Source organism: Elephas maximus, chromosome 21, assembly GCF_024166365.1.
Source record: "Elephas maximus indicus isolate mEleMax1 chromosome 21, mEleMax1 primary haplotype, whole genome shotgun sequence".
NCBI lineage: Eukaryota > Metazoa > Chordata > Mammalia > Proboscidea > Elephantidae > Elephas > Elephas maximus.
Window position 1 is genome coordinate 64,501,121 of NC_064839.1, and position 24,939 is coordinate 64,526,059.

A 24,939-nucleotide genomic window follows, 5' to 3' on the forward strand; every position below is an offset into this window, starting at 1 on the left:
CTTTATAGAATTTAAATTCTCACCAAAGCCTTCTCTAACAATTTAACAATCTGCTAACTGGACATTGTCTAAACTTTATTCACTTACACATCATAAAGTTTTAGAATGGAACAAAAGAAATTATAGATCACACACACACATGCACACACATACATCACACACACGTATGTGAAATTCAAGGATTCAAACCTATGCATTCTGACTCCTGAGCCTGCGTTCTTAACCATTACAGAATAAAGTGCAAAGGAACTTGCTATCTTTCGGGCATCTCTGATCCTTGTCTTAATGTAGTAATAGGATTTAGGATCTGAGTGCAGCATTTTTCAGGGCACATAATTGAGCCCTCTCGAGTCATTCATGAAATATTTATTGCATGACTTCTGTGAGTCAAGCTGTGGTCCAGACACAGCAGACGCGTCCGTGAATCAGACAGGTATCCTCTCTTTCCACACTGACACTCCAGAAGAGGAGAGAGAGTCATCCTCCTAAATAATTCCAGATACTGGCAAGTACTGTGAAGAAAATTAAGGTGGCTGATGGGATGAGGTGATCAGGAAGCTTCCCTGAAGAGATGACGTTTGATCTACGACCAGAACCATGAGAAGAAGCCAATTGTGAAGACCTGAGGAAAAAGTGCTTTGGGGAGAAGGAATGGATGCAAACGCCTGGGTGGGGAAGACAGGATGTATTCTAGGAGCAGAAGGAAGTCCAGGCAGCTTCGAGGGTTGGGCTGGGGCCAGGTCATGTTGGACATAGGCCTTGCAGGTCACTATGAGCAGTTTGGCCTTCATTCTAAATAAATCGGGAAGTCATGATGGTTTAAATCAAAAAGTCACGTTATGTGATTTATATTTTTAAACTGTCACTTTGGCTGGTGACTCGGGAGACCATCTAGAAACCTGCTGCAAAAGTACAAAGGAAAAAGGATGCTGGCATCAGCCTAATGGAAAGTGCTTAGAAAATTGGCTCATTAGGCCTTGTGAGCATAAACAAAGCGGGAAAGTCAGATTTGAGTTCAAGTTCAGAGGTAGATACCAAAAGCCCTGCAGTGGCTTAGATGTGGGGGGGAGCCGAGGAAAGGAATCCGGCATGACTCCATGGATTTCAGCTGTCCAATCCGTGTGGGCAATGTTACCCATCTCTGAAATGGGGAAGATTGAGGAGGATCAGGGGACAGAGGGGATTAAGCATTCTGTTTTGAACTTGCTAAGTTTGAAATCTCTATGTAGATAGCCAAGAATTTATGTCAAGTTGGTATTTGAACATGTAAGTATAGCCTAGAGTTCAAGGTGGGAAAAATAGATTTTGGAGCATCAGGATGTTGACGGTAATTCAAGCTGTGGAACTGGATAGATCGTTGGACAGATCAACTAGGGAGAAATGAAGATGAAGAAGAGGAAGGGACCTAAGTCTGAGCCTGGGATAGTCCCACATTTTGAAGTACTCCGAGGAGGAGACACCAGCAGAGGAGAGTAAGAAGGAAGAGCCCCAGAGGTAGGAGAGAAGCCAGGTGAGAGTGAAGTGATGGGAGGCAAGAGAAAAGTGTGTCAGGCAGGAGGGGTGGCCAGCTATACCCACTGCTGCTGAGTGGTCCAGTCAGCTGAGAACAAGGAGACAGCCGCTGGATTTAACAGCTGTGAATGTTGTGGGTGAATTTAAAAACAAAAATTTGGAGAACCTGGAGAAGACCAAAGACCAAATGGAACGAGCTGAGAAAAGTTTGTGAAATAATGAAGGAGAAGCAGCAACTAATAGATACCTGCTGGGGAAGCTTTGCTTAACCATTGCAGAGATATTGGCGGGTATCTGGAAAGAAGTGTGGGGTCAAGAAAGGTTTTTATTTGTTGTTTTGAAGCAGGAGTTACTAGAGAATGTTTATATGCTGATGAAAATAATCCAAGAGAGAAGAATAGACCATGCAGGAGGGAGGGAGAATAACATGTAGAGCATCATCTTTGAAAAGGGAAAAGGAAATGAGAACTCAATGGTGAGGGGGATACTCTCGAGAACTAGGTGGTGAGGAGATATTCTCAACAATTTCACACTATAAATAGGACAAACCAAACCCACTGCCATGGAGTTGATTCCAACTCATAGCAACCCTATAGGACAGAGTAGAGCTGCCCCATAGGGTTTGCAAGGAGCGGCTGGTGGATTCGAACCGCCACTCTTTGGATTAGCAGCCATAGCTCGTACAGGTTGCACCACCGGGGCTTCATAATAAGACAGGCAAGTATAAACATGTGAAATAAATGTAGACGTCACGAGTTTCCACCACTGCTTTCCCTGTGATTGTACAACGAATTGCACAGATCATTAAATCTCTACAAGCTCGAAAGAGGACAGGATGGTGGCCCAGAAATAAGGAAACTGGACTGAACCAGACCTTGGGGATAAGGAGTTGAGTCACATGGAGAAGAGGGCAGGAGCACCTGAGGGGGTCAGGGTAGCTTAAAGGAGGCGGAGAGGGTAGCAGAAATACAGGAGCATGACACGGGTTGGCAAATCCTGTTGGACCTTTGTTTATAGGTTCTTGATGTTGTGAATAAGCTGATAAAAAGTATACCCTCTTTTATCAACATTTTAGACCATACTACAATGTTATATGAGTAATTGCTTCTGTTGATCCCAACAGGGTAAAAAGTCCCAATGCCAGGGCCACAATAGTGCTTCTGTAAGGGCGGGGCATCTTAGTTATCTAGTGCTGCTATAACAGAAATACCACAAGTGGGTGGCTTTAACAAACAGAAATTTATTTTCTCACAGTTGAGGAGGCTATAAGTCTAAATTCAGGACATCAGGTCTAGGGAAAGACTTTTCTTTCTCTGTGGGCTCTGGGGGAAGGTCCATGTAGTTTCTCAGCTTCTGTTGCTTGGTTCCTGGGTTTCTATGGCATCTGTCTTCTCCTATCTCTGCTTGCTTAATCTGCCACTTTTATATCTCAAAGAGATTGACTCAAAACTCACCTTATGCTAATACTGACTCATTAACATAACAAAGACAACCCATTCCCAAATGGGATTATAACCATGGGTATAAAATCCACTGCTGTGGAGTCTATTCCAACTCACAGGGGATTAGGCTTTGCAACACATATTTTGGGGGACACAATTCAATCCATAACATAAAATGTCTTCTACTGGATTTTGAAAACTGGCTAAGAGAAGCTGAAAGGGTCTAACCACAGCCTTGGGCATTCTTCTTGTGATTTTTAAGTAACTTTTCTCAATATTTTATCAATAGCTTATTCATAGCCCTGTGACCTTGAGCAATTATTCAATGGCTCTATTCTTCCATTTCTTCATCTGAACACAAAGAAAATGGGTTGTTATGAAGATTAAATTGGCTAATCTCTTAGAGGAAACTCTGGTGGTGTAGTGGTTAAGTGCTACAGCTGCTAACCAAAGGGTTGGCAGTTCAAGTCTGCCAGACGCTTCTTGGAAACTCAGCTTCTGTTGCTTGGTTCCTTGGTTCCTATGGCATCTGTCTCCTCCTATCTCTGCTTGCTTAATCTGCCACTTTTGTATCTCAAAGAGATTGACTTCAAAACTCACCCTATGAGGCAGTTCTACTCTGTCCTATAGAGTCGCTATGAGTCAGAATCAACTCGACGGTCCTGGGTTTTTGGTATTTTAATCTCTTAGAGTGGTGCCTGCCACATAGTGTGAGCTCTTACTATTGTAATAAAAGTAGCTCGTTTTCATTTTAGAAATCTAAAACCATACAGACAAAAAGAAGATACAAAACCCTGTGTTCCAACTACATAAGTCAGAATCAACTGAATGGCAACTAACAATGACAATCCCAGTACCTTGTGACAATCAATATTAATATATATTTATATTTTATTATATATATACAATTTTTTTTTATTATTTTACTTTAGATGAAAGTTTATAAAACAAACTAGCTTTTCATTAAACCATTAGAACACATGCTATTCTATGACACTGGCTAACAACCCCATGACATGTCAACACTCTCCCCTTCTTGACCTTGGGTTCCTTATTACCAGATTTCCTGTCCCCTCCTGCCTCCTAGTCTTTGCCTTTGGGCTGCTGTGCCCTTCACTCTCATTTTGTTTTATGGGTCTCTCTAATCTTTGGCTGAAGAGTAAACCTCAGGAGTGACTTTATTACTGAGATAAAAGGGTCTCCTGGGGGCCATACTCTCAGGGTTTCTCCAGTCTCTGCCAGACCAGTAAGTCTGATTTTTTTTTTTCGTGAGTTAGAATTTTGTTCTACATTTTTCCTCAGCTCTGTCTGGGACCCTCTATTGTGATCCCTGTCAGAGCACTCAATGATGGTAGCCAGGCACCATCTAGTTGTGCTGGTCTCAGTCTGGTGGTGGCCGTGGTAGTTGTCCATCAATATTAATATTTTGATCCAGTATATTTTTCCTATATGTGTGTATATTTTATCTACATACTATTTTGTACCCTTTAAAAAAATTTAACCTATTCTGTCACAAACATCAACTCATGTCATTAAACATTCTCGCCACAGGGAACACGTTTGAAAACCAAGACAGAGGCTCATTTTTGTGGCCTTTGCCCTGGCACTCCATCGTCAGAGAGGGAAGCAAAGACCATCAGCATTTGATTCCTTTACTCTGGGGCCAACACAGAAGAAGTTAACGTTTAAAACCAAACCCACTGCTGTCGGGTCAATTCTAACTCGTAGTGACCCCATATGGTTTCTGAGGCTGTAAATCTCTGTGGAAGCAGACTGCCACATCTTTCTCCCTCGGAGGCTGCTGGTTTCGAATTGCTGACCTTTCAGTTAGCTGCCAATCACTTTAACCACTGAGCCACCAGAGCTCCTCCAGTTAATGTTTCCAAAAACCAAACCCATTGTCGTCGAATCGATTCCAGCTCATAGCAACCCTATAGAACAGAGCAGAACTGCCCTATAGGATTTCTGATGAGTGGTTGGTGGACTTGAACTGCTGATGCTTTGGTTAACAACCATATCTCTTAACCACTGCGTCACCGGGGCCCCCGCTTAACGTTTGTTGTTGTTAGGTGCTGTGGAGTCGTTTCCAGCTCATAGCAACCCTACAGGACAGAGTTACCATTTAGACAGATAAATATTAGATGAGCACATAGATAAGAATTGCAAAGACTGGAAGGTGTCCCTCTCCCAGATTGGAGCCTACATCAAAAGCTGGAAGTGATGGTTCAGGAACATGAAGAAAAATGTTGACCTAGTATGGGTTTATTTTTCCCTGCACAGCAGGTGCAAAGCACATAACTAAAGGGAGGTGGCCCAATGGGAGGGAAGAATTGCCCTGTGGGAAAGGAAGGGAACTTGCTGGCACAGACAGTGAAATTTGATCTGCCACCATCTGCAAAAGCTGCTCTGACACCTGAGACATAAGGTGACATTGAGATGTCACACAGGGCGGACAGGTGTGCAAAAACCAATAAATGAATTATTATTCAGGGCACACAAACCTTTTTGACCCTTTCCATTTCTGTGTAAATCAGCTGGGAAAAAGTAGCAAGAATAGCTTTTTAAATGAGGGAATTTTAAAAAATGATTTAGATGTTTGGAATCAGATAAGAAACAGCTGTTTTTCTTCCCAATTTCTGGCCACTTTGAAAGTACCGTCAATTATGTCTATGGGACTGATGCATGTCCTACTCCCACCCCTTCACTTCCTGTAACCACTTTTATGGGTCCAGTAAAATAGGTCTGTCAGGTTGCCCTTGACTTTCTGATAACCAGGTCTACTGGGTTTTCCTCAGCGTCTTCCCTGCTCAACTCCCCGACCTCATCACAGTTAAAAGTTTCTCTTTATCTATTATCTGTCTTTGTTTGTTGCTTGCTTAGCTGTTTTTTTTCTATTTCCCCAGTTAATCCTGTGCAATTAATGTTCCCAAGTCACCACCCTTAGTACGTAGAAGATAAAGTCCAAACACTGTAGCTCTGTGTTCCAGACCACGCCCTATGCTTCTAGACTAGCCTCCCACTCCTTTCCCGCGAGCCTATGCTTCTAGACTAGCCTCCCACTCCTTCTCTGCCAGCCTATGCTTCCAGACTAGCCTCCCACTCCTTCCCCACCAGCATGCTCTTTGCCAATTGCATGGCCCACTCCATGTTCCCAAACATGCCTTGCATTCCTTACTTCCATTCATTCGGTCATGCTACTGGAAGTTAAAGGCTTGCTGGGAGGAAGGTATGGTACAAGACACTCTGAAGAACACAGAAATGCCCAGCACGTGAAGGCCATAGGGTATGTGGAAAAGTCATGGACCACAAGTTCAGAAAACATGAGGGCAAATCCTGTCCCCTTTGCTTTCTGGTTATGTGACCTTATGCAATTTACTTAACCTTTTAGTTCCCCTCAGTTTCCTTATCTATAAAGTGGATACAAGCCACTACTTAGTTATTATATAATTGGATAAATTATACCATTATATTTAATATGTAGCCCTGGTGGTGCAGTGGTGAAAAGCTCAGCTGCAAACCAAAAGATCAGCAGTTCAAATCCACCAGCTGCTCCTTGGAAACCCTGTGGGGCAGTTCTACTCTCTCCTATAGGGTCACTGTGAGTTGGAATCAACTCAACAGCAACGGGTTTGGTTTTAGTGGGTTTGTTGTATTTAAAATAATTATTATACTTATAATCAAATATATTATTTGATTATAGTGTAATTATTATGATGATAATTAACTGAAATAATATAAAGTGCCTAGCAGAGTACCAGACAAATTGTAAATACTGAAAAACTGGTATTTCCCTTCCTAACCCCACCTCAATTTTCAAAAAACAAGAATACTAGGAGTTCAGAGAAGAGAGAGACTAGAAAAATGATAAGGATGATCTTAAAACGGAGAATATCAAGAAAAGACTGTGTAGGCGTTTCCTAGAAGAGTGAATAATATGACTAAATGCATAAATGTAGAAAGCCAAGAAGAGAAAGCCCTCACCTCCTTTGGGCCTTTGGTTACAGTCACCCTCCCTGTTACTTTAAGCGAAGCCTCCCCGTCCACACTACATACAATTGCTTCCTATCACTCTCTGTGCCCCTTACCTGCTGTGTATTTTGTCCCCTTCTACTCACCAGCGTATCTTGTATTTATTTATCGTGTCTATTGTCTGTCTGGAAACTCTGGTGGCGTAGTGGTTAAGTGCTACGGCTGCTATCCAAAGGGTCAGCAGTTCAAATCCACCAGGCGCTCCTTGGAAACTCTATGGGGCAGTTCTACTCTGTCCTATAGGGTCACTATGAGTCAGAATTGACTTGATGACACTGAATTTGATTTTATTGTCTGTCTCCTCATAAGAACATAAATTGCACAAGGGCCGGAGTGTGTGTGTGATTTTGTGTATTTGTCTTCTTCATTGCTGTATGCCCCAGCAGGATGCCCAACATATCATAGGCACTCAATAAATATGTGTTAAAGGAAGGATGAATGAATGAATTTTGCATAAATATATATGTGTGTGTGTATCAAATATGTATGTCAGATATATATGTCAGATTATATGTATATGTATATATATATATATATACCGAAAAACCAAATCCATTGCTGTCAAGTGGATTCTGACTCATAGTGACCCTATAGGACAGAGTAGAGCTGCCCCATAGAGTCCAAGGAGCACCTGGGGAATTTGAACTGCCGGTCTCTTGGGTACAAGTTGTGGCTCTTAACTGCTGCACCATATATCTATATATACATATATATGTATATACATATAACACTTACATATACCAGTGTGCCTGCACAACTTTTTGGATTAGGGTAATATGATGTTGAAGTACAAGAAGTTCTGGAAGACAGAGCTAGAAAATCAGGTTGAAGATTGTGAAGTTCATTGAACATTGAATTTCTAGATTTTTAATTTACTGAGTAGAATTCATAAGATCGTCTATTTTTTTTTTTTAACAGGCAAGATACACTATAGGAAATTAATGTGATATAGGATGAAGATGAACTGAAGAGAGGTAGAGAGAGAGACACAGAGAGAAAAGAGCTGGGGGAGACAAGATAAGAATCTGTTGTGTCTGTCCAGGAACTTAGTGAAGAAAGCCTGCGCTAGGGTGTAGTTATAGAAATGACTAGGAAGGGACAGCAAACATTCCAGCAGAGTTACCTAAACACGACTATTCAAACATCAATAAAAGACTGGAAAAACATATTACGGCACAGTCAGAGAAAGAAACACTAGGCAGCCCTTCAAGAGAATTAAATAAATGTATATGTTCAAAATGTGTATTCATAGGCAGAAATAACTAATTGTAAAGAGTACATATTTTTTTTTACATATAGTATGATTTGTATAAATATGCACATAAATACATGTATGTTGAGATATTAAACTTATTAGAAAAATACACACTGGACAGCATGTGCAAAATTGTATTTGTGGGGTTACCCCCGATCTTTTCTGTCACATAATTCTGTGTTATTTGATTATTTTCCAAAAACATGTGCAGACGGTCCCCAACTTACGATGTAGTCAATTTACGATGAACGTACTTAAGACTGTCCATTTTTTGTTGGTTCATCTTATCCTTAGTAATATCTAATACATACAATGTTGCAGTGTGTAATTTGCTGACGTCAAGTTTATATGTAACATTTTCATCCCCTAAAGACAAATCAAGATCAGATTTATAAAGACACTGGTAATGAAAGGCAATAATAATGAAAACTAGAAAAAAAAAAGAAATGAGGTATTTAACTTACGTCAGAACTGACTTGTGACGGAGTCGTTGGAATGGAACCTGTTGTAAATTGGGGATTACCTGTATTAGTTTATACTAAAAGATTTTTAAATAGATAATTTAAGTAACTCAAGTTAAATATATCTCTTAAAAGAAACACGAAGAATATACTTGTAACCATTACAGTTATTTTAAATCTCTCACTTAAATTTCTTGACACAGAATACCTTAACACTGAAACCTGAATGCACTTTACATTTTAACTAAAAATCTGATAAGCCAAACTGAAACTCATTGCCCTCGAGTTGATTTCAACTCGTGTGCTACAGAATGGAACCAAGCTCCACAGGGTTTTCTTGGCTGTAAACTTTCTGAAGCAGATTGCCAGGCCTTTCTTCCACAGTGCTGCCCGGTGAGTTTGAACCACCAACCTTTAGACTAGGAGTTGAGCACAAGCTGTCGTGCCACCCAGGGCCCTATAAATCTGATAGGTTGACCTTTAGTTCAGGAACAGTAATGGTGCAAATGAACTTGGAAGGGCATGATCCAAAATCAGAGACTTCTGATTCAAGAATGTAGCTCTTGTCATATTCTAGTTTATCCAAGACACAGAAAGCATCTTCTGATTAGTTAGTAATGAAAACAGTAATTCACACCAGGTAATCTGGAAACCCTGGTGGCGTAGTGGTTAAGTGCTACGGCTGCTAACCAAAAGGTCAGCAGTTCAAATCTGCCAGGCGCTCCTTGGAAACTCTACAGGGCAGTTCTACTCTGTCCTATAGGGTCGCTATGAGTCGGACTCGACTTGATGGCAGTGGGTTTGGTTTTGGTTTTGGTTTAATCTCCTGAGAAGAGGTAAAACTCATAAACATGGTTTTCTCTCACATGTCCACACATTTATATTTATTTCATAAATAGATTATAAATCATTCAAAAGTAAGTTGTGATGGCCAAAGCGACACAAAATGAAAGTAATGGTAGATCTGGCATTAAAAATACCTTGCTTTGAAGAAAGCTTTTATGATAGTTCTTCTTCTAAACGATTTTCTGAAAACACAGTCCAAGGAAAAATCCTGTGAACCATTCTGTTTCATTGTGTATGGAGATCAAAATAAGACTTGGTATGTTGTTTCTTTTTTAAAGAAAGAATGTTGCTCTTGGAAATGATTATAGATACCACTTAGAGCTTACCTTGATTACTTTTTTTAATGCTCTCCCAGGTGCCAGTTCATCAGATTCTGACAGTGAAAGTTTAGCTTTTCAATCAAAACCTGGAGCTATGCCACAGTAAGTGCCTACGATGTCATCAGTTATCTCTGTGACAAGGTCAGCAGGACTGGTGGGGGATGGAGCCATGCGTGTTGTGCTTTGAAAGAAAGGGTCAACTGATGTCAATCAAAAATCAAATATTGGAAGCTGAAACACGATTTTTAATTTATAAATTTGAACTTGGAAGTCTGCATTTCATCATCAATGTGCCCCAATCTAACTATAAACAATGTTAGTTCCAAAGACAACTATCTAGCTAGTTGGACCTGTATAAAAGGAATGGTTACATTAAGAATATAGATAATCAGTTAAATCGTTACCAAAAGGTAAAAGAGGACCAATTTATTTACACAAAGTGAAAAATATCTAATTAGGCCAGAAATACATTTTTCATCTGGGTAAAGTCTATTTCTAATTAGACTCTGTGTGAAAAAAATCACAAAATGTAGTTCTGCCTTTGAAAACGTATGTATTATTAGTAAAATGTTAATATCCTAGTTATTTTGCAGAAATAAAAGAAAATCTACTGGAAATTTACAGAAAACCCCATTAATATTGTTTAAACTAAAAAGCTTAAACTAATACATCCCTTTGATCTGCTAACATTAAAAAAAAAAAAAAGACCTTATAAGATCATTTGCTCCAGCACCTCTGATTTCAGATAAGGAACTCCAGTTTAGCGAGGTTATGTGACTCACTTGGGGTTGCACATCCAGCTACTTTCGGCAAAGCTGGACCTAGGAACAGCTCTTCCTAAGCCTTATTCCTCACAAACCTTGAGGTACTAAGGAAGACAAAATGTCCAGGATACTCACAACTTAACCAAAATTTGAAACCAGAGCAAAAAACAGTTGCTGGACTTCAACACTGCCAGACGCTCCTTGGAAGCTCTATGGGGCAGTTCTACTCTATCCTATAGGGTTGCTATGAGTCGGAATTGACTCAACGGCACTGGGTTTTGGGACTTCAACTAGACAACAAAAACTTATAAGACAAATATAAGGCCCTAACCCTAAAGTTTTCAAATATTTTCTTACTGATAAAGATTGGTTTTTTTCTTTTTTCTTAGGATTTTCAAGTTTAATCCGTTAGGTTCTTTGACGATGTCTGAGTTACTTATAGCTACTTTTATCCAGATGTTTGCTTTATTAAATATTTATAAGGTGCATATACTGACCACTGCTATTCTGTGTATGGGTTCCCATTTCTGAAGCACATAGAGTTGAAATGCTTTGACACAAAGAAACTGAGCTATTTCTGTGGAAATGTTTTCAAAGAATGATTCCTGCTGAAAAATCTGACTCAACAGTTAGTTGCCTCCTTCCTTTCCAGAGCTCAAAAGAAAACAACTTCCGTTTCCTTAACAATAGGATCATCGTCTCCAAAGACAGGAGTGACCACAGCTGTGATCCAACCCTTATCTGTACCTGTTCAACAGGTAAGTGTGCCTTGGACAGGAGCCCATAGAGGGTCAAACTCAGTGACAATCTTTTTAGTTTAAACTATAGGGTCACTGAGTTGGAATCGACTCGACGGCAACGGGTTTGGTTTTTTTGGTTTTCGGTATGTTTGTTTTTTTTATCTTTACTTCTAACTAGTACACTCTCTTGAAATATTTTCTAAGTGGAAAACTAACTGGGAGAAGAGAAAAATGGCAGATAAATGTCTCCCTTTTAACTTGCAAAAAGTAATTTTTAAATCACGGCCGGCCTACCACCGACGAGTCGACATCTGCATTTCCATTGGGAGCTTTTTCTAACAGCCAATAACCTGGTATGCTGGAATCTGACTATCTGATTCTTCCCCCACGTTTGTTCTCCCTTCCATTTATCTAAATTCACTAGCTCATTTAAAATAAATTAAAAGACAGGAAAGCCCACATACCAACATCTGCTGAGGACTGACCAGATAATAAATAAGAAAAAAGTTCAAATTCCTTGACTCCACCGTGCATTTTTATCCTGCCTTTATTTCTTTTTGAAGACTGCTTTGCCCGAGAAAGAACGATATTACAAATTAAACAACTAGGAAGTAATTATACTGAGTGTATTTGCAAACAGCATGAAGTTAAAAATATTAAAGTATTTCCTAAATCAAATATATGTTACATTATGCAAATGGTGAGTGTCTTTAAACACAACGGTCATAGAGGGCTTCCCCCCCGCCGCCACACCCTCTAGAGTTGTAAACTCATTCCTAGCTAATGAGTATGTCTTGTGATCCCAATCACGACTTCTGTCAGCCTTTATCATCTTTTGAGCGCTCACAGGTGTCTTAGTTATTACAGGCTCCAATGCGTGGGATATGCAGAGTAAAGACGTTTGGGTTCATGAACTTGAAAAGAATCAATCAATATAAGTTGCTTGGCAGCAGATTATATAGCAGACATTTCCTTTAAACCTCTAAACCACAGTGAAATGTATAGCAATATTTTTGATTAATGGATGTCAGTGGAGCTTTGGTGTTTAAGGTGTAAAAAATGATAAGGATTTATTGAATGCTTAGCATCGTACTAGCGATTTCAAGACAGAATAAATAAATAAATAAAAATCCTCCATTCCATCCCCAAAGAGTTTATAATCTAGTGTGGGAAACGGAGTATACACATGAAATATATCTTAAATATAGCAGATTATATTAAGGTGTAGTATAACCCCCAAGAAGTCTAGGAAACCCTGGTGGTGTAGTGGTTAAGTGCTACGGCTGCTAACCAGCAGATTGGCTGTTCGAATCCATCAGGTGCTCCTTGGAAACTCTATGGGGCAGTTCTAGTCTAAGGACAGAAAGACGTACAAGCATCTAAATATGTAAATATCATACTAATGTAAACAGTGCACTTTTAAATGATGTAAACTCTATAGGAACACTGAGCAGAAGATAATATAGCCCAATTTTATAGTTGGAAGAATGAAGGGCTCAGAGAAACGTTGCTGCTGTGGCATAACATAAAGCTTAAAGCTCTGGAGGCAGGTGGCCTGGGCTTGATCCCAACTCTGCCAATGACTTCACCGTGGGGCCTCTCTGTGCCTAATTTCTTCATCTGTAAAATGAAGATAACAATACTACCTATCTCACAGGGTTGTCATGAGGATTCAGTGAGCATAGTATTCATATGACATTTAAAATAATGTGTAGCACTGAGTAAATGCTACAAAAGTTTTGCTATATTCTCTGGGGGGCCCTGGTGGCACAGTGGTTAAAGAGTTTGGCTGCTAACCAAAAATTCGGCAGTTTGAATCCACCAGCTGCTCCTTAGAAACCTTATGGGACAGTGCTACTCTGTCCTATAGGGTCATAAATAGACAGTGAAAAGTGAGGCCTAGACCCCCTGAATGACAATCCAGCAAAAAATCTTACCGGGATTGTGGATACGATCCAACAGCATGCTAGCATCTCCACAGCTCTGCCCGCATTCTCGATGACGTCCTAGTAAGAGCAACAATGAAAGAATACCCTCAAGTCAGCCCCCAACTCATGGCAACCCCGTGCATGATGGAACGGAACACTCCCTGGTCCTGTCCCATCCCCGTGGTCAGCTGGGGATCAGACCACTGTGACCTATAGGGTTGTCCTTGGCTGATTTTTGGAAGTAGATCACCAGGCCTTTCTTCCCAGTCCACCTTGGCCTGGAAAGGCCTGGAAGCTCTGCTGAAATCTGCTCTGCATGATAGCAACACACAAGCCTCCCTGACAGACAGGGGTGGCTGCTACGAGTTACATTAGCTGGAAACCGAACTGGGGTCTCCCACCTGGAAGGCGAGAATCGTACAGCTGAACCACGACTGCCCCATGGGTGGCATACTTACACCCTTAATACCAGATCACCGTCATGTTGGGACAAGAACAAACGCTTAGATGAAAGTTAGTAAATCCAGGTTATTTGAAAATAAATGATTATACACAATTATTTTCCATTCACTAGTCTGAACTCCTATTTCCCCAGACATGTGCTATTCACTAAGTGTTGCAGTACTTTTGTTCTCTGAACATCAAGAAAAAATAATGTACATTTTTTTGCTCATTCCCTGTAATCCCTATGTCAAAAAAGAGTACAAGTTAAAATTAAGGTAGGTAGTTAATTTACTTTACCCTCCACTGCCAATAACTTACACTTTACAATGAATCCAGCCTGCATTTGAAAATAAAATATAATGTGTGTGAGAACTTTTAAAAAAGATCGCTGTGGAAGTCCCACACACAGAAATCCATTTGGTAAGAGCATTTAAGAGCTCACGGATCCCGGAGGACCCAGGGAGCTTTTACCTTGAATATCCTTTTGAATAGAGAAGAGTAACAGATGTGAAATGAGGAAGTAAAACAATGTCTGCACTGTGAGAGCAGACCAGCAAGATGATGTATGGCAATCCTTTCATTCACTGGTTGCATTCAAGTGGAGCGAGCTGAATAATGAAAGAGTTTTGTAGCCCATCTTTTCAGCAATTTATATATTTAGAATTTGATCCATGTGTCTCTGCTTTTTCAGGTTCACAGCCCAACTTCACATCTTTGCCGACCTGATGGAACCACTTCTGCCTGTTTTCCTCCTGTTTTTACAAAGGTCTGACATCTGCAAGCCTCATTCTCTGGGTGTGCTTGGGTCCTGAAGTTTCATGCGCATGTGGCTTTGTGCAACCATTTTTAAAAAATGAAAGGAGCAGATTAGCAGGCTGATTATCATGGTTACCTCTGCTGTCTGACAATAACCTTATAAAGGGCCTGGGTGGTCAGTGGCCTGAAAGAGCTTACAATAGAGTGGGAAAGCCAAAACCAGTAGAAAACAATGAAACAGAACGCTGTGTAGGAAATTGCTTGGGAGATCCAGCAAGTTTTATGGAAATTAAAAACAAAAAAGACTAATTTCCAATTCGTCCTAAGTGGGTAGTTTGCATTGCCAGGCTGAATGGCACCCATTTCACTGGTCAAGTTCTCAAATCGGGAATGGTTCTGTGCAGCATTTCCTTTCTCTCTGTTTTTTTCTTGTTGAGAAAGTCATAAAACTTTATTTGAGAAATATTTATAAAGACCCAAATAAGTGGAGGAGCCCTGTTGGCATAGTGATTAAGAGCTGCGACTGCTAACCAAAAGGTCGGCAGTTTGAATCCACCAGGCACTCTTTGGAAACCTTATGGGGCAGTTCTGCTCTGTCCTATAGGGTCACTCTGAGTCGGAATGGACTCGATGGCAACAGGTTTAGTCTTGGTTTGAATAAACGGAGAGATATACCATCTTGTGGACTAGGTGACTGTACAGAAGTCACCATGCCCCAGATTAATACGTAAATCCAATGCAAATCTGGTCAAAATTCCAACAGATTCCTTATTTTTATTCATTTGTTTGATACAGAATTTAAAGTGTGGAAGAACAAATGTCGAAGAATAGCTAAGGCACAGCTGAAGAAGGAAAATAGGGACGTGTTAGGCAGGAGGTGGGATTCGTCCTCTGAGATACCAAAACTTTTTCTAACAGTGGACTTATTAAGGGAGACACAAGCATAAGACAGGACAAATGGGCGAGTGAAGCAGAACAGAGCCCGGAATGGTCCTCCCATATCTACATGAAAGAGCTGGCATTGCACATCAACAGAGAGAGAAGGAATTCATCAGCAGAGGTGAAAAAATACTAAATGGCACCTCACACTTGCATGAATCACCTCCAAGACTGCAGGCAGACAAATGTGAAAAGCAAATATCTGAGAAATTTGAAAGGCAGTAGAGAGGAACATCTTAGGGACTGATTTTTATTTTCTCCTAAGCCAACCTGTATCCAGCTTGATTAAAGATCTTCTCATGAACACTTAGCTTATTTCCAGGAGGATGCAGGCAACAAACCCTAATAGTGGACCACAGCTTTGAAACTGAATTAATGAACACAAAAAAAACCAAACCCATTGCCACACCAATTCTGACTCATAGCAACCTTATACATAATAGATAAAAAATAAAAGGTATGTAAGAGCCTACCAAAAACCACAAGTCACTGTAATAGCCAGTGACGCCTTTCTCTGGTGCTTTGAACAGGAAACAGTTACGGAGGGAATGGACACCTCCATTTAGTGGGTAGTTTAAGAGCTTTTCACAAGCACCTTTGTAATGTTTTCTTCAGAAACCCTGTGTTACCTGATGTCTTGTTAGGCAACATAGTTGATTTTGGGGGATCAGTTGCTAACCAAAATGTCGGCAGTTTGAATCCACCAGCTGCTCTTTGGAAATCGATGGGGCAGTTCTGCTCTGTCCTATAGGGTCGCTATGAGTCAGAATCGAATCAACCAGCAACCGATTTGGTTTTTTGTTTTTAGAGTCTCTTAGGTTTAAGGAAATCAAGTGGCATCAGGAAAGGAGAAGAGGACAGGAATTCTGGCTTTCCCTCACCATAGGGCTGCTCTGCCAGAAGAGCCATGCAATACAGTTCCTGAGACAGACATTCTCTAGTGCTATTCCTCCCCTCCCCAAAAGACAACTAGGAAGCAGCTCTGTATATTAACAATACAGCTTTAAAAAAAGAAAAGTAAAACACAACTCTGCAGTTTCACAAAGCTTCCTAAAAAAGATTCGAAGCCGTATTCACGAGAAGCACGGAGCTCACTCGCTGGGGCTCCCCAGCACCCTTTCTTCCATGTGCTGACTGTGGAGGCCCCTGTGTTTTCTGCGGGGTTGTTTCCTTCTGTGCCTGCATCTGCTTTCCCCTTTTTCCTTTGACAGCTCCTCTCCCAGCTTTGCAGAGGCCTTTCTAGGTTTAGAAGAGAATCCTACCCCTCTCATCTGTGACTCACACCGCCCTTAACTCTGTTGTCTTTAGCATCTTCTTTGGCCTTTCTCTTGGGCACGATGGTGGCAGTGGGTGGCAGGCGGCCTTTGCTGGTTCGGGGGGGCCTCCATCTCCTTCCTGACATTACCCTGGAAAAGATCCCCCGGTTTCACAGCTGGCCAGAGGTAGAGAAAGCAGAGGGGTAGGTTTGGTTCAGGGAGCAAAGCTGGTGTGGACTCTGAGACTGTGGTGGATGGGACGAATCTGTGGATAGGAGGTCACACATCACAACTACCACCACCACCACCGTGTGGCTTTTCTTTCCAAATAGTTAGACCCCTTTAGGAACCACAATGTCAGGTGGATTTGATGAATGATAAGAGATGTTCTTTTATGAACCCTAAAACACCCAGGGGTCCTAGATCCTACCCAGAGTAGACAGTGAAGAGTGCCAGGTGCAACCTCTGAAGATTGACTCTCAGGCTCCTTCAGTCTCCTTGTTGTGTTCTTGGAGTTTCCCTAGTGGCATGCTATGTTTGGCTGTGGCTTTGGCCAAGATGAAAACATTTGCTCTACGAGAAGCCAGATTGTAATCCCGCCATAGCTGTGGTGTTCTGACTGCTTAAATCCCTCAGCATCTACTGATTTCCTACATCTCTGACTTTCCAACACTGAACAAAACGCATGATCCTAGGAAAAAATCAAAGTTTCCTTGGGTGCCTGAAAGCACAAGCATGTGAAGTATTTGTGTACAATTTGTCGTCTACCATGAATGGCTTCCTGGACCAGCCTAGAGGCATTTACCTGATTGATCCATAGAAGCTGGACCCCATGAGTGACAATTACCCCGCTGTTATCCACTAAATTAGCTCTTCTCTGGACCCAATCACAAAGTAAAAACATACGGAATTAAAACCAGAGTTTTTCTACATTAAAAAAAAAAAAAAAGGGTAAAGAATGCAATTGCACGCAAAAGTAGTTGACAACCTTAATCTTTTCCCTTAAAAAAAAAAAATTCTTGTTAACTACCAAAGTTCTTATCAAATGCCTTCTCAGACGTCACACTAATAATTCTCCCACCAGCATCATAAATTTGGGATTTCCATAGGGCTTTGGAAACCCTGGAGGTGTAGTGGTTAAGAGCTACGGCTGCTAACTAAAAGGTCAGCAGTTCAAATCCACCAGGTGCTCCTTAGAAACTCTATACTGCAATTCTAGTCTGTCCTATAGGGTCACTATGAGTCGGAATCAACTCAACAGCAATGGGTTGGTTATAGGGTCGCTATGAGTTGAAATTGACTCAATGGCAGTGAGTTTGGTTTGGTTTTTTGGTTTAGCACACTTAGAAGCCCTGGTGGTGCAGTGGTTAAGAGCTACGGTGAGCTAAAGCTGCTGACCAAAGGGTTGACTGTTCGAATCCACCAGCTTTAGGTTAGGTGCCATCCAGTCGGTTCCGACTCATAATGACCCTATGCACAACAGAATAAAACACTGCCCGGTCCTGTGCCATCCTTACAATCGTTGTTATGCTTGAGCTCATTGTGGCAGCCACTTTGTCAGTCCACCTCGTTGAGGGTCTTCCTCTTTCCCGCTGACCCTGTTCTTTGCCGGGCATCATGTCCTTCTCCAGGGACTGATTCCTCCTGACAACATGTCCAAAGTATATAAGATGCAGTCTCGTCATCCTTGCTTCTAAGGAGCATTCTGGTTGCACATCTTCCAAGACAGATTTGTTCGTTCTTTTGGCAGTCCATGGTATATTCAATAATCCACCAGCAGCTCCTTAGAAATCCTATGGGGCAGATCTACTCCATTCTGTAGGGTCTATATGAGCTGGAATCTACTCGACGGCAACAGGTTTGGTTTGGCTTTTTAGCACACTCATGGAGACCATTTGTCACATCATTTGTTTTTCAAAGGACACCATTTGTCCCCTTAGAAAATTAGAGGACAGACAAAAACATTTCTTAATGTGAAATTTTTTTTTTCTTTGGTTTTGCTCTATGTTTAGGTGAAATACTTCATATCTTAGGAGCTCTGCATGCCCTATATGGTATCCAGTACTCCCTAGTCAGCCGTTCAACAGTCAAGAAGTTTAAGTAGGCCCCATTGATAGTTAATGCTAGAGGGGGAAGATAGAGAAGGTATGTGTAAGGGAGCTATTTTTAATGATCTGATATTTAACAATGAGTTTTAAAAACTTTACCTCATTGCATCTATAAAACCAAAGTAATTTCTAATCTGTTGGATTGCAAAATTTATTGGTCTGGAGTTGATGGAGTTGGGTAGAAGGCAACGAGCTCGAAAGGAGGAAATGAAGGGCAATAAGGGAGTTGTATAGCATGTTTTAGTATTTTACCCAGCACCTCAAAATGAGAAAATATCAAAAACCTTCAGCTTAATAAGCCTGGTAGGGTTTAATAAACGTGGGCAAAGGTGGTGTGGGAGTACAGGAGAAGGTTGGAACATGGGAAAACAAATGCATGTCTTTTTTCTCTTCTTATCTAGTTTTGCATAAAGATCTACATCCATTTGGGGTGTAATTGTTTTAAGAGGAGGTTTGCATTCCACCAGTTTACTTTTTAAATGTTGATAAAGAAAGGTACCAGCTGTTACTGTAGAATTCCATAAATGTGAAAGGGTCAGTGCATATTTGCAAATTTGTAGACAAGCTAAACATTTCCACAGGGCTTATGGGAAGTCTTACTAATTTCATGACATGGAGATTATGAAAACTTTATGAAAATTATTTTTTAAAAAGCAGACAATCAATGGATTTAAAGGTGTTTAGACATACTTTGGACATGTTATCAGGAGGAACCAGGCCGTGGAAAAGGACATCATGCTTGGTAAAGTAGAGGGTCAGCGAAAAAGAGGAAAACCCTCAACAGGGTGGATTGACACAGTGACTGCAACTGTGAGCTCAAACATAGCAACGATTGGGAGGATGGCACAGGACCAGGCAGGGTTTCCTTCTGTTGTACGTGGGGTCGCTATGAGTTGGCACCAACTAGATGGCACTTACGACTCAATGGCACTGGGTTGGGTTTAGATGGCACCTAACAACAACAGCCTTACCTGAGTTAGTGTTCATTATTTTATGATGCAAGTTTTGCATTTTTTTCTCTAAGGCTTGGACTTTTTATTCTGTCTGGTGAAATTGCTTAAGAACGCACTAATGTCTGATTGGGAACATTCTCCTTGAATTTCAGGAACTGCAAAACATAACAGCGTCAGAAGGCCAGGTGGTGGTTCTGGAATGCCGGGTCCGAGGAGCACCTCCTTTGCAGGTCAAGTGGTTCCGGCAAGGCAGTGAAATCCAAGACTCTCCAGATTTTCGGATTCTACAGAAAAGTGAGGAGCGGTGCCAACCCCCCAAACCCCACCATTTTATTCTGTCTTCAGGAAAACCAAGGAGGGCTTAGCCATTCATATGATTTGGTTTGTATTTTCAAAGAGTGGTGAGACCAGATGACTTGTAACTCTGTAGGGAGAGTAAATTAAAGCAGTGACACTTGCTTGTGAACCTCTTTGAAACCCCAATGAGAGTTATATGTATTTCTCCAGAAAAAATGCACATATATGTTTCTACTCAAAGTTTTGCAAATAATTTTAAGAGGTTCACGAGCTTCCTATAGCCCATTTATGAGCTGCAGTTTAAAAGGCTTCTTTGTGGTGTTTCTAGAATGTGAGTTTCTATATCAATAGAAAGATAAATGTAACTACTATCACCTAAAGTGGCACAGTGGTTAAGAGCTTGGCTGCTAACCAAAAGGTCGGCAGTTCGAATCCACCAGCCATTCCTTGGAAGCCCTATGGGGCAGTTCTACTTTGCCCTATAGGGTCGCTAAGAGTTGGAATCGACTCAACAGCAATGGTTTTTTTTTGGGGGGGGGGTTGTCACCTAAGGAGTCCCTGGGTGGTTCAAATGGTTAAGTGCCCAACTACTAACCTAAAGGTCAGTGGTTCAAATCCACCCAGAGGCACCTTGCAAAAAAAGCCTGGTGATCTGCTTCCAAAAGCTCACAGCCTTGAAAACCCTATGAAGCGCAGTTCTACTTTGCTCACATTGGGTCACCATTAGTTGGAATCAACTTGATAGCAACTTTTTTTTTTTTTTTTAATTTACTATCACCTTACCTACCTGTTTTGTATTATGGAGCTTGTAACACTTCTGCAGACATGTCCTTGCAAAGGTAGTAGAAAAACATAGGTAGGTTTATTATTATTGTAACTCCATTCTGATATTCTGTTTTTTTGGTTTTTTTCTTTTTTCATGTGGCAAACAGAACCTAGATCTACAGCTGAACCGGGTAAGAATCTTTTTGTTGGTAATGTATCTTTTGGGCTTCGGTCATTCTCTGTTTCTGTTTTAAAGCCATAAGCAGAACAAGGTTTTTGCATTTCCCTGGAAATGTGAAACCCCCTTAAAGACAGTATCTTTTCATCATGGGGTCTGTACACTGCTTTTTACATCAACTTCTTTATTAGTAAAACATGAAGTTCCATTCAGACAAGAAGGTCAAGCTCAGTGACTTAAGACTTTTTGAAGTATATTCTTTTATCCTCAGAAAGCAAACTAAGTGAATGATGAAAAAGCATCCTCCAAAATTCTAGTAGAAAACAAAAACCTGCTGCATATTTGAAAACCCACTAACAACGAGCCTCCCAGTTTAGAAATGGGTCTCAAAGGACAGCAGCCCAAAGATGTCAGCAGAACTGACCCCCAGGCATTTCTCATTTATGCACCCTGAGCCATAAACTTTTACTATTCTACAAGCATGAAGAAAGTCATCTTGCCCTAGGACCTGCCTTAATTACCAGGTCGTTTGACCTCATCAGAGTGCTACGTTATCCAGAAGCACGGGGTCCAATTGTGCGCCCCCTGGGACTCCTTGTGTATTTATGGCTCCCTGGACCAAAGCGGTGTTCCTAAAGAAAACAAGAATTCTAGGCATTCCACAGTGTGTCGTCCTCGAGACAACCTTCTTTTGTATTTGTCCCATTAGTAAAGCTGCTGGTTTCATTTATTTTTTGCTAAAAGGGTAGAAAAACAAGTCATTTTCCTGTTTCTGCGGTCTGTGCTTCTGCGTCAGCATCAAGCAGATCCTGCCAGATGTCCTGTAGGAGGCCCGACCTTGCTCTGTTCCTTCTTTCGGGACTTGGAGGTGCTCTGGGGCTGGCTACAGGTCTGATTACTGCAGTCAGTTCCTAAATCTTTCACATCTGAGTCTTGGGTCTTTAAAAGCAGAGTGTGATCCTGTCAGGACCCAGAGTTTAAGGGGTGCTGAGCAGCATCCTTAGGGAACCACTGGAATTGATCTGGTGATTTCTTGCCATGAGATACAACTAGAGCATGTCGCCACACTTAATGTGTTAGTGACCACATCAAACACTGTAGCTGCTTTCCAGACAGTGGAAACATAGAGCTTCCGATTTTGTCTGTGATACGTCTTTGCACAAGATTGCATAATGTTAACTCCCTGATACATGCAGCTTCTGAGACTGAATCTACTGTATGATCTAATATGGAAACCCTATAGGGAATTGGAGCCCTAGTGGCACAGTGGTTAAGAGCTTGGCTGCCAACCCAGCGGCCAAAAGTTCAAATCCACCAACCACTCCTTGGAAACCCCGTGGAGCAGTTCTACTCTGTCCTATAGGGTTGCTATGAGTGGGAATCAATTTGATGGCAATGGGTTTGGTTTTCGGTTTTTTATAGGGAATGAGAGCACATTTTTTGCATTTACTATTTTAAGTAGACATAGTTTGGTGGAGTCCCTGGGTAAAGCAAACAGTTTACCTCTCAGCTACAAACCAAAAGACTGATGGTTCAAATTCACCCAGAGATGCCTCAGAAGAAAGGCCTGGTGATCTATTTCTGAAAGGTCACAGCCACTGGAAACCTTATAGAGCACAGCTCTGCGCTGACACACACGCGGTCACCAGGAGTCAGGCGCTGACACACACGCGGTCACCAGGAGTCAGGCGCTGACACACACGCGGTCACCAGGAGTCAGGCTCATCTCAAGGGCAGCTGGTATAGTTTGTAAGATATAAAAGTAGGAGCCAAATACCTCTTTTCTCAGCAGAAATAGTTTATTATCTGAAGAGAAATCTATAAACAATTTATGTCTTTTGATGCTTTTTATACAAATAAAACTAAAATCTCGGGCCAGAAATTTTAAAAGCATTGCTACTGGAATGGATTCAGTTTGCTTTTGATGTTGCATTTTAGATTCTTAGCATATTCATGCAACTCTTTTTTCATCCTCTTGTTATCCCTTGTCACCATCTACCTAGATGATGATGATTTATTAAATGCCATCCATAATTTAGGTTGGAAAATCATAAACCAACCACCAGCTGAAAATTCAAAACACTGCTCAGAAACTGCAGAGTTTAGTTGCATGTTTGAAAATAGAAAACACTCAGCATATTGACTAAGAAGGAATAAATTTGAGTGAGGTAAAGAAGATGGCACGACCTGCCAGCTCCCACCCTCGCCTTCTCCCTTACACTGCGTGTACCCCTCAGGTCTCATTTATGGTTTGCTCTTTTGCTCTAGAATATAGTTTTGATCATGATCACTTTAATAAAATTAGCCCTATACAGTTTCACAGAATAACTCGATTTCTAGAATTTACTTAAGGAGCCCTGGTGGTGCAACGGTTAAGCTCTTGGCTGCTAACCATCCAAAAGACTGGCAGTTTGAACCCACCCAGCAGCACCACGGGAGAAAGGCCTGATCACCTGCCTCCGTAAAGATAACAGCCTAGAAAACCCTATAGGGTAGTTCTACTCTGTCACATGGGGTCGCTATGAGTCAACATCGATTCGACAGCACCCTAGCAACAAACAACAACAGAATGTGCTTAAATGTACATTTGGTTTAAGATGCCAAAGTCATCACGAAAAGAGAAAGATATGGAAGACCCTCCTTTTTAATCATAAACCCTAGCAACGTATAAAAAAGATCCTTCTCTCTATGCTGGCTGAATTTTCCTATTTTTATTTTCCCTGTTCAGTTAGGTCTGAAAGCATTTAAGAAAACAGATGCCTCCATTCCAGGCACAATAAAAGCATTTGCTAAACACAAAGATTTCTTGGCAGAAAAATATTCCATGCACGTCATACAGGAATACAGAAATAAAATACATACAGTTGATATAGGAAAAAAAATATACATATATATATACAGACACACAGATACTTATACATATATGTATAGTCAAGAGGTATTAAAAACAAAACACAACCAGTTTTCCCTGATCTCAGATCATGTTTCTACAATTATATTTACCAAGACAATTCCAGAATTCCTGCTTTCTCTTTTACGGTGAAACATTAAAATGCTCTGCTTCAGGAAATTTACAGTTGGCACGTACAGTTAAATAAAATCCATGATCATATTAAAAAAAAAAAAGAAAACTTTTAAACACATGAATGACTCTTCAACTTACTACTTATGTGAGTTGTGTAAGAACCTCAGAACGAAGCAACTGTTAAAACAGATTTGTATTTAAACAACGTTTTAGCCTGCCTGACAAAACTGGGTGTGTTTCTTTTACTAGTAGCCAAACGTTTTCCTTACATTGACCTTGAAGTTGCTATGTCAGGGGGAAAAATACGTTGGATTCTAGTTTATTTTCCTTAAATGATCTGATTGACTTGTATCTAATGGACCGTTCCACTATTTTCCTAGTTGTTAGGGATTAGCTGATGAATTCATCCATATAGAATAGACGCAAGAACTGGCTTCCCTGAGAGCTGTTTTTTAGCCACTGTCAACTGCAAAAGAGAAAAACAGACACGGCTATAATACATCAGAGGCAAGAGATAAATTTTCTAAGACTCGGTCAATGATGTCTTCCAAATGCTAAAACATAAATAGCCTTTGAAATTCAGGAAAATATTTAAGCATTCAGATTTTATTACCTCTCTTCCTACCCTCTTCCGTTCCTCTGACTTACTCACTCGTGCTCTCCCCTCTAGCCGGCTGCTGGCTGGATGGCTCTCCGCCTCCCTGTCCCGTCTCTCCCTTCCTTCCTTCCCTTTTCCTCCTCCTCCATCCCTCTCTGTCTCATCCTTTCTCCCTCCCTCTCCTTTTCCCTCCTTCATTGTTCAATCTCTTTTTGCTCTTTTCTTCACTCTCCTTCCTTTTCTTCTTCATGTGCAAGATGTTTTAAAGCTCTAGAAATAAAAACTGAAACTCGCGAGTACCTAGATATAGCCCCTTTGGAGGT

General features: G+C 41.0%; 1 protein-coding gene across 4 annotated transcripts in view; it reads left to right on the top strand.

Moving 5' to 3' along the window:
- PALLD (palladin, cytoskeletal associated protein) overlaps positions 1 to 24,939 on the top strand; it is a 388,152-nt gene that overhangs the window by 110,922 nt on the left and 252,291 nt on the right. For all 4 annotated transcript variants that reach the window (XM_049864820.1, XM_049864819.1, XM_049864822.1 and 1 more), the window contains exons 3-7: positions 9,901 to 9,967; positions 11,282 to 11,387; positions 14,433 to 14,507; positions 19,906 to 20,047; positions 20,983 to 21,006. In XM_049864820.1, the coding sequence (XP_049720777.1) occupies positions 9,960 to 9,967; positions 11,282 to 11,387; positions 14,433 to 14,507; positions 19,906 to 20,047; positions 20,983 to 21,006 (355 nt within the window). In that variant the 5' untranslated portion in view covers positions 9,901 to 9,959. The remainder of the gene's footprint in view (positions 1 to 9,900; positions 9,968 to 11,281; positions 11,388 to 14,432; positions 14,508 to 19,905; positions 20,048 to 20,982; positions 21,007 to 24,939) is intronic.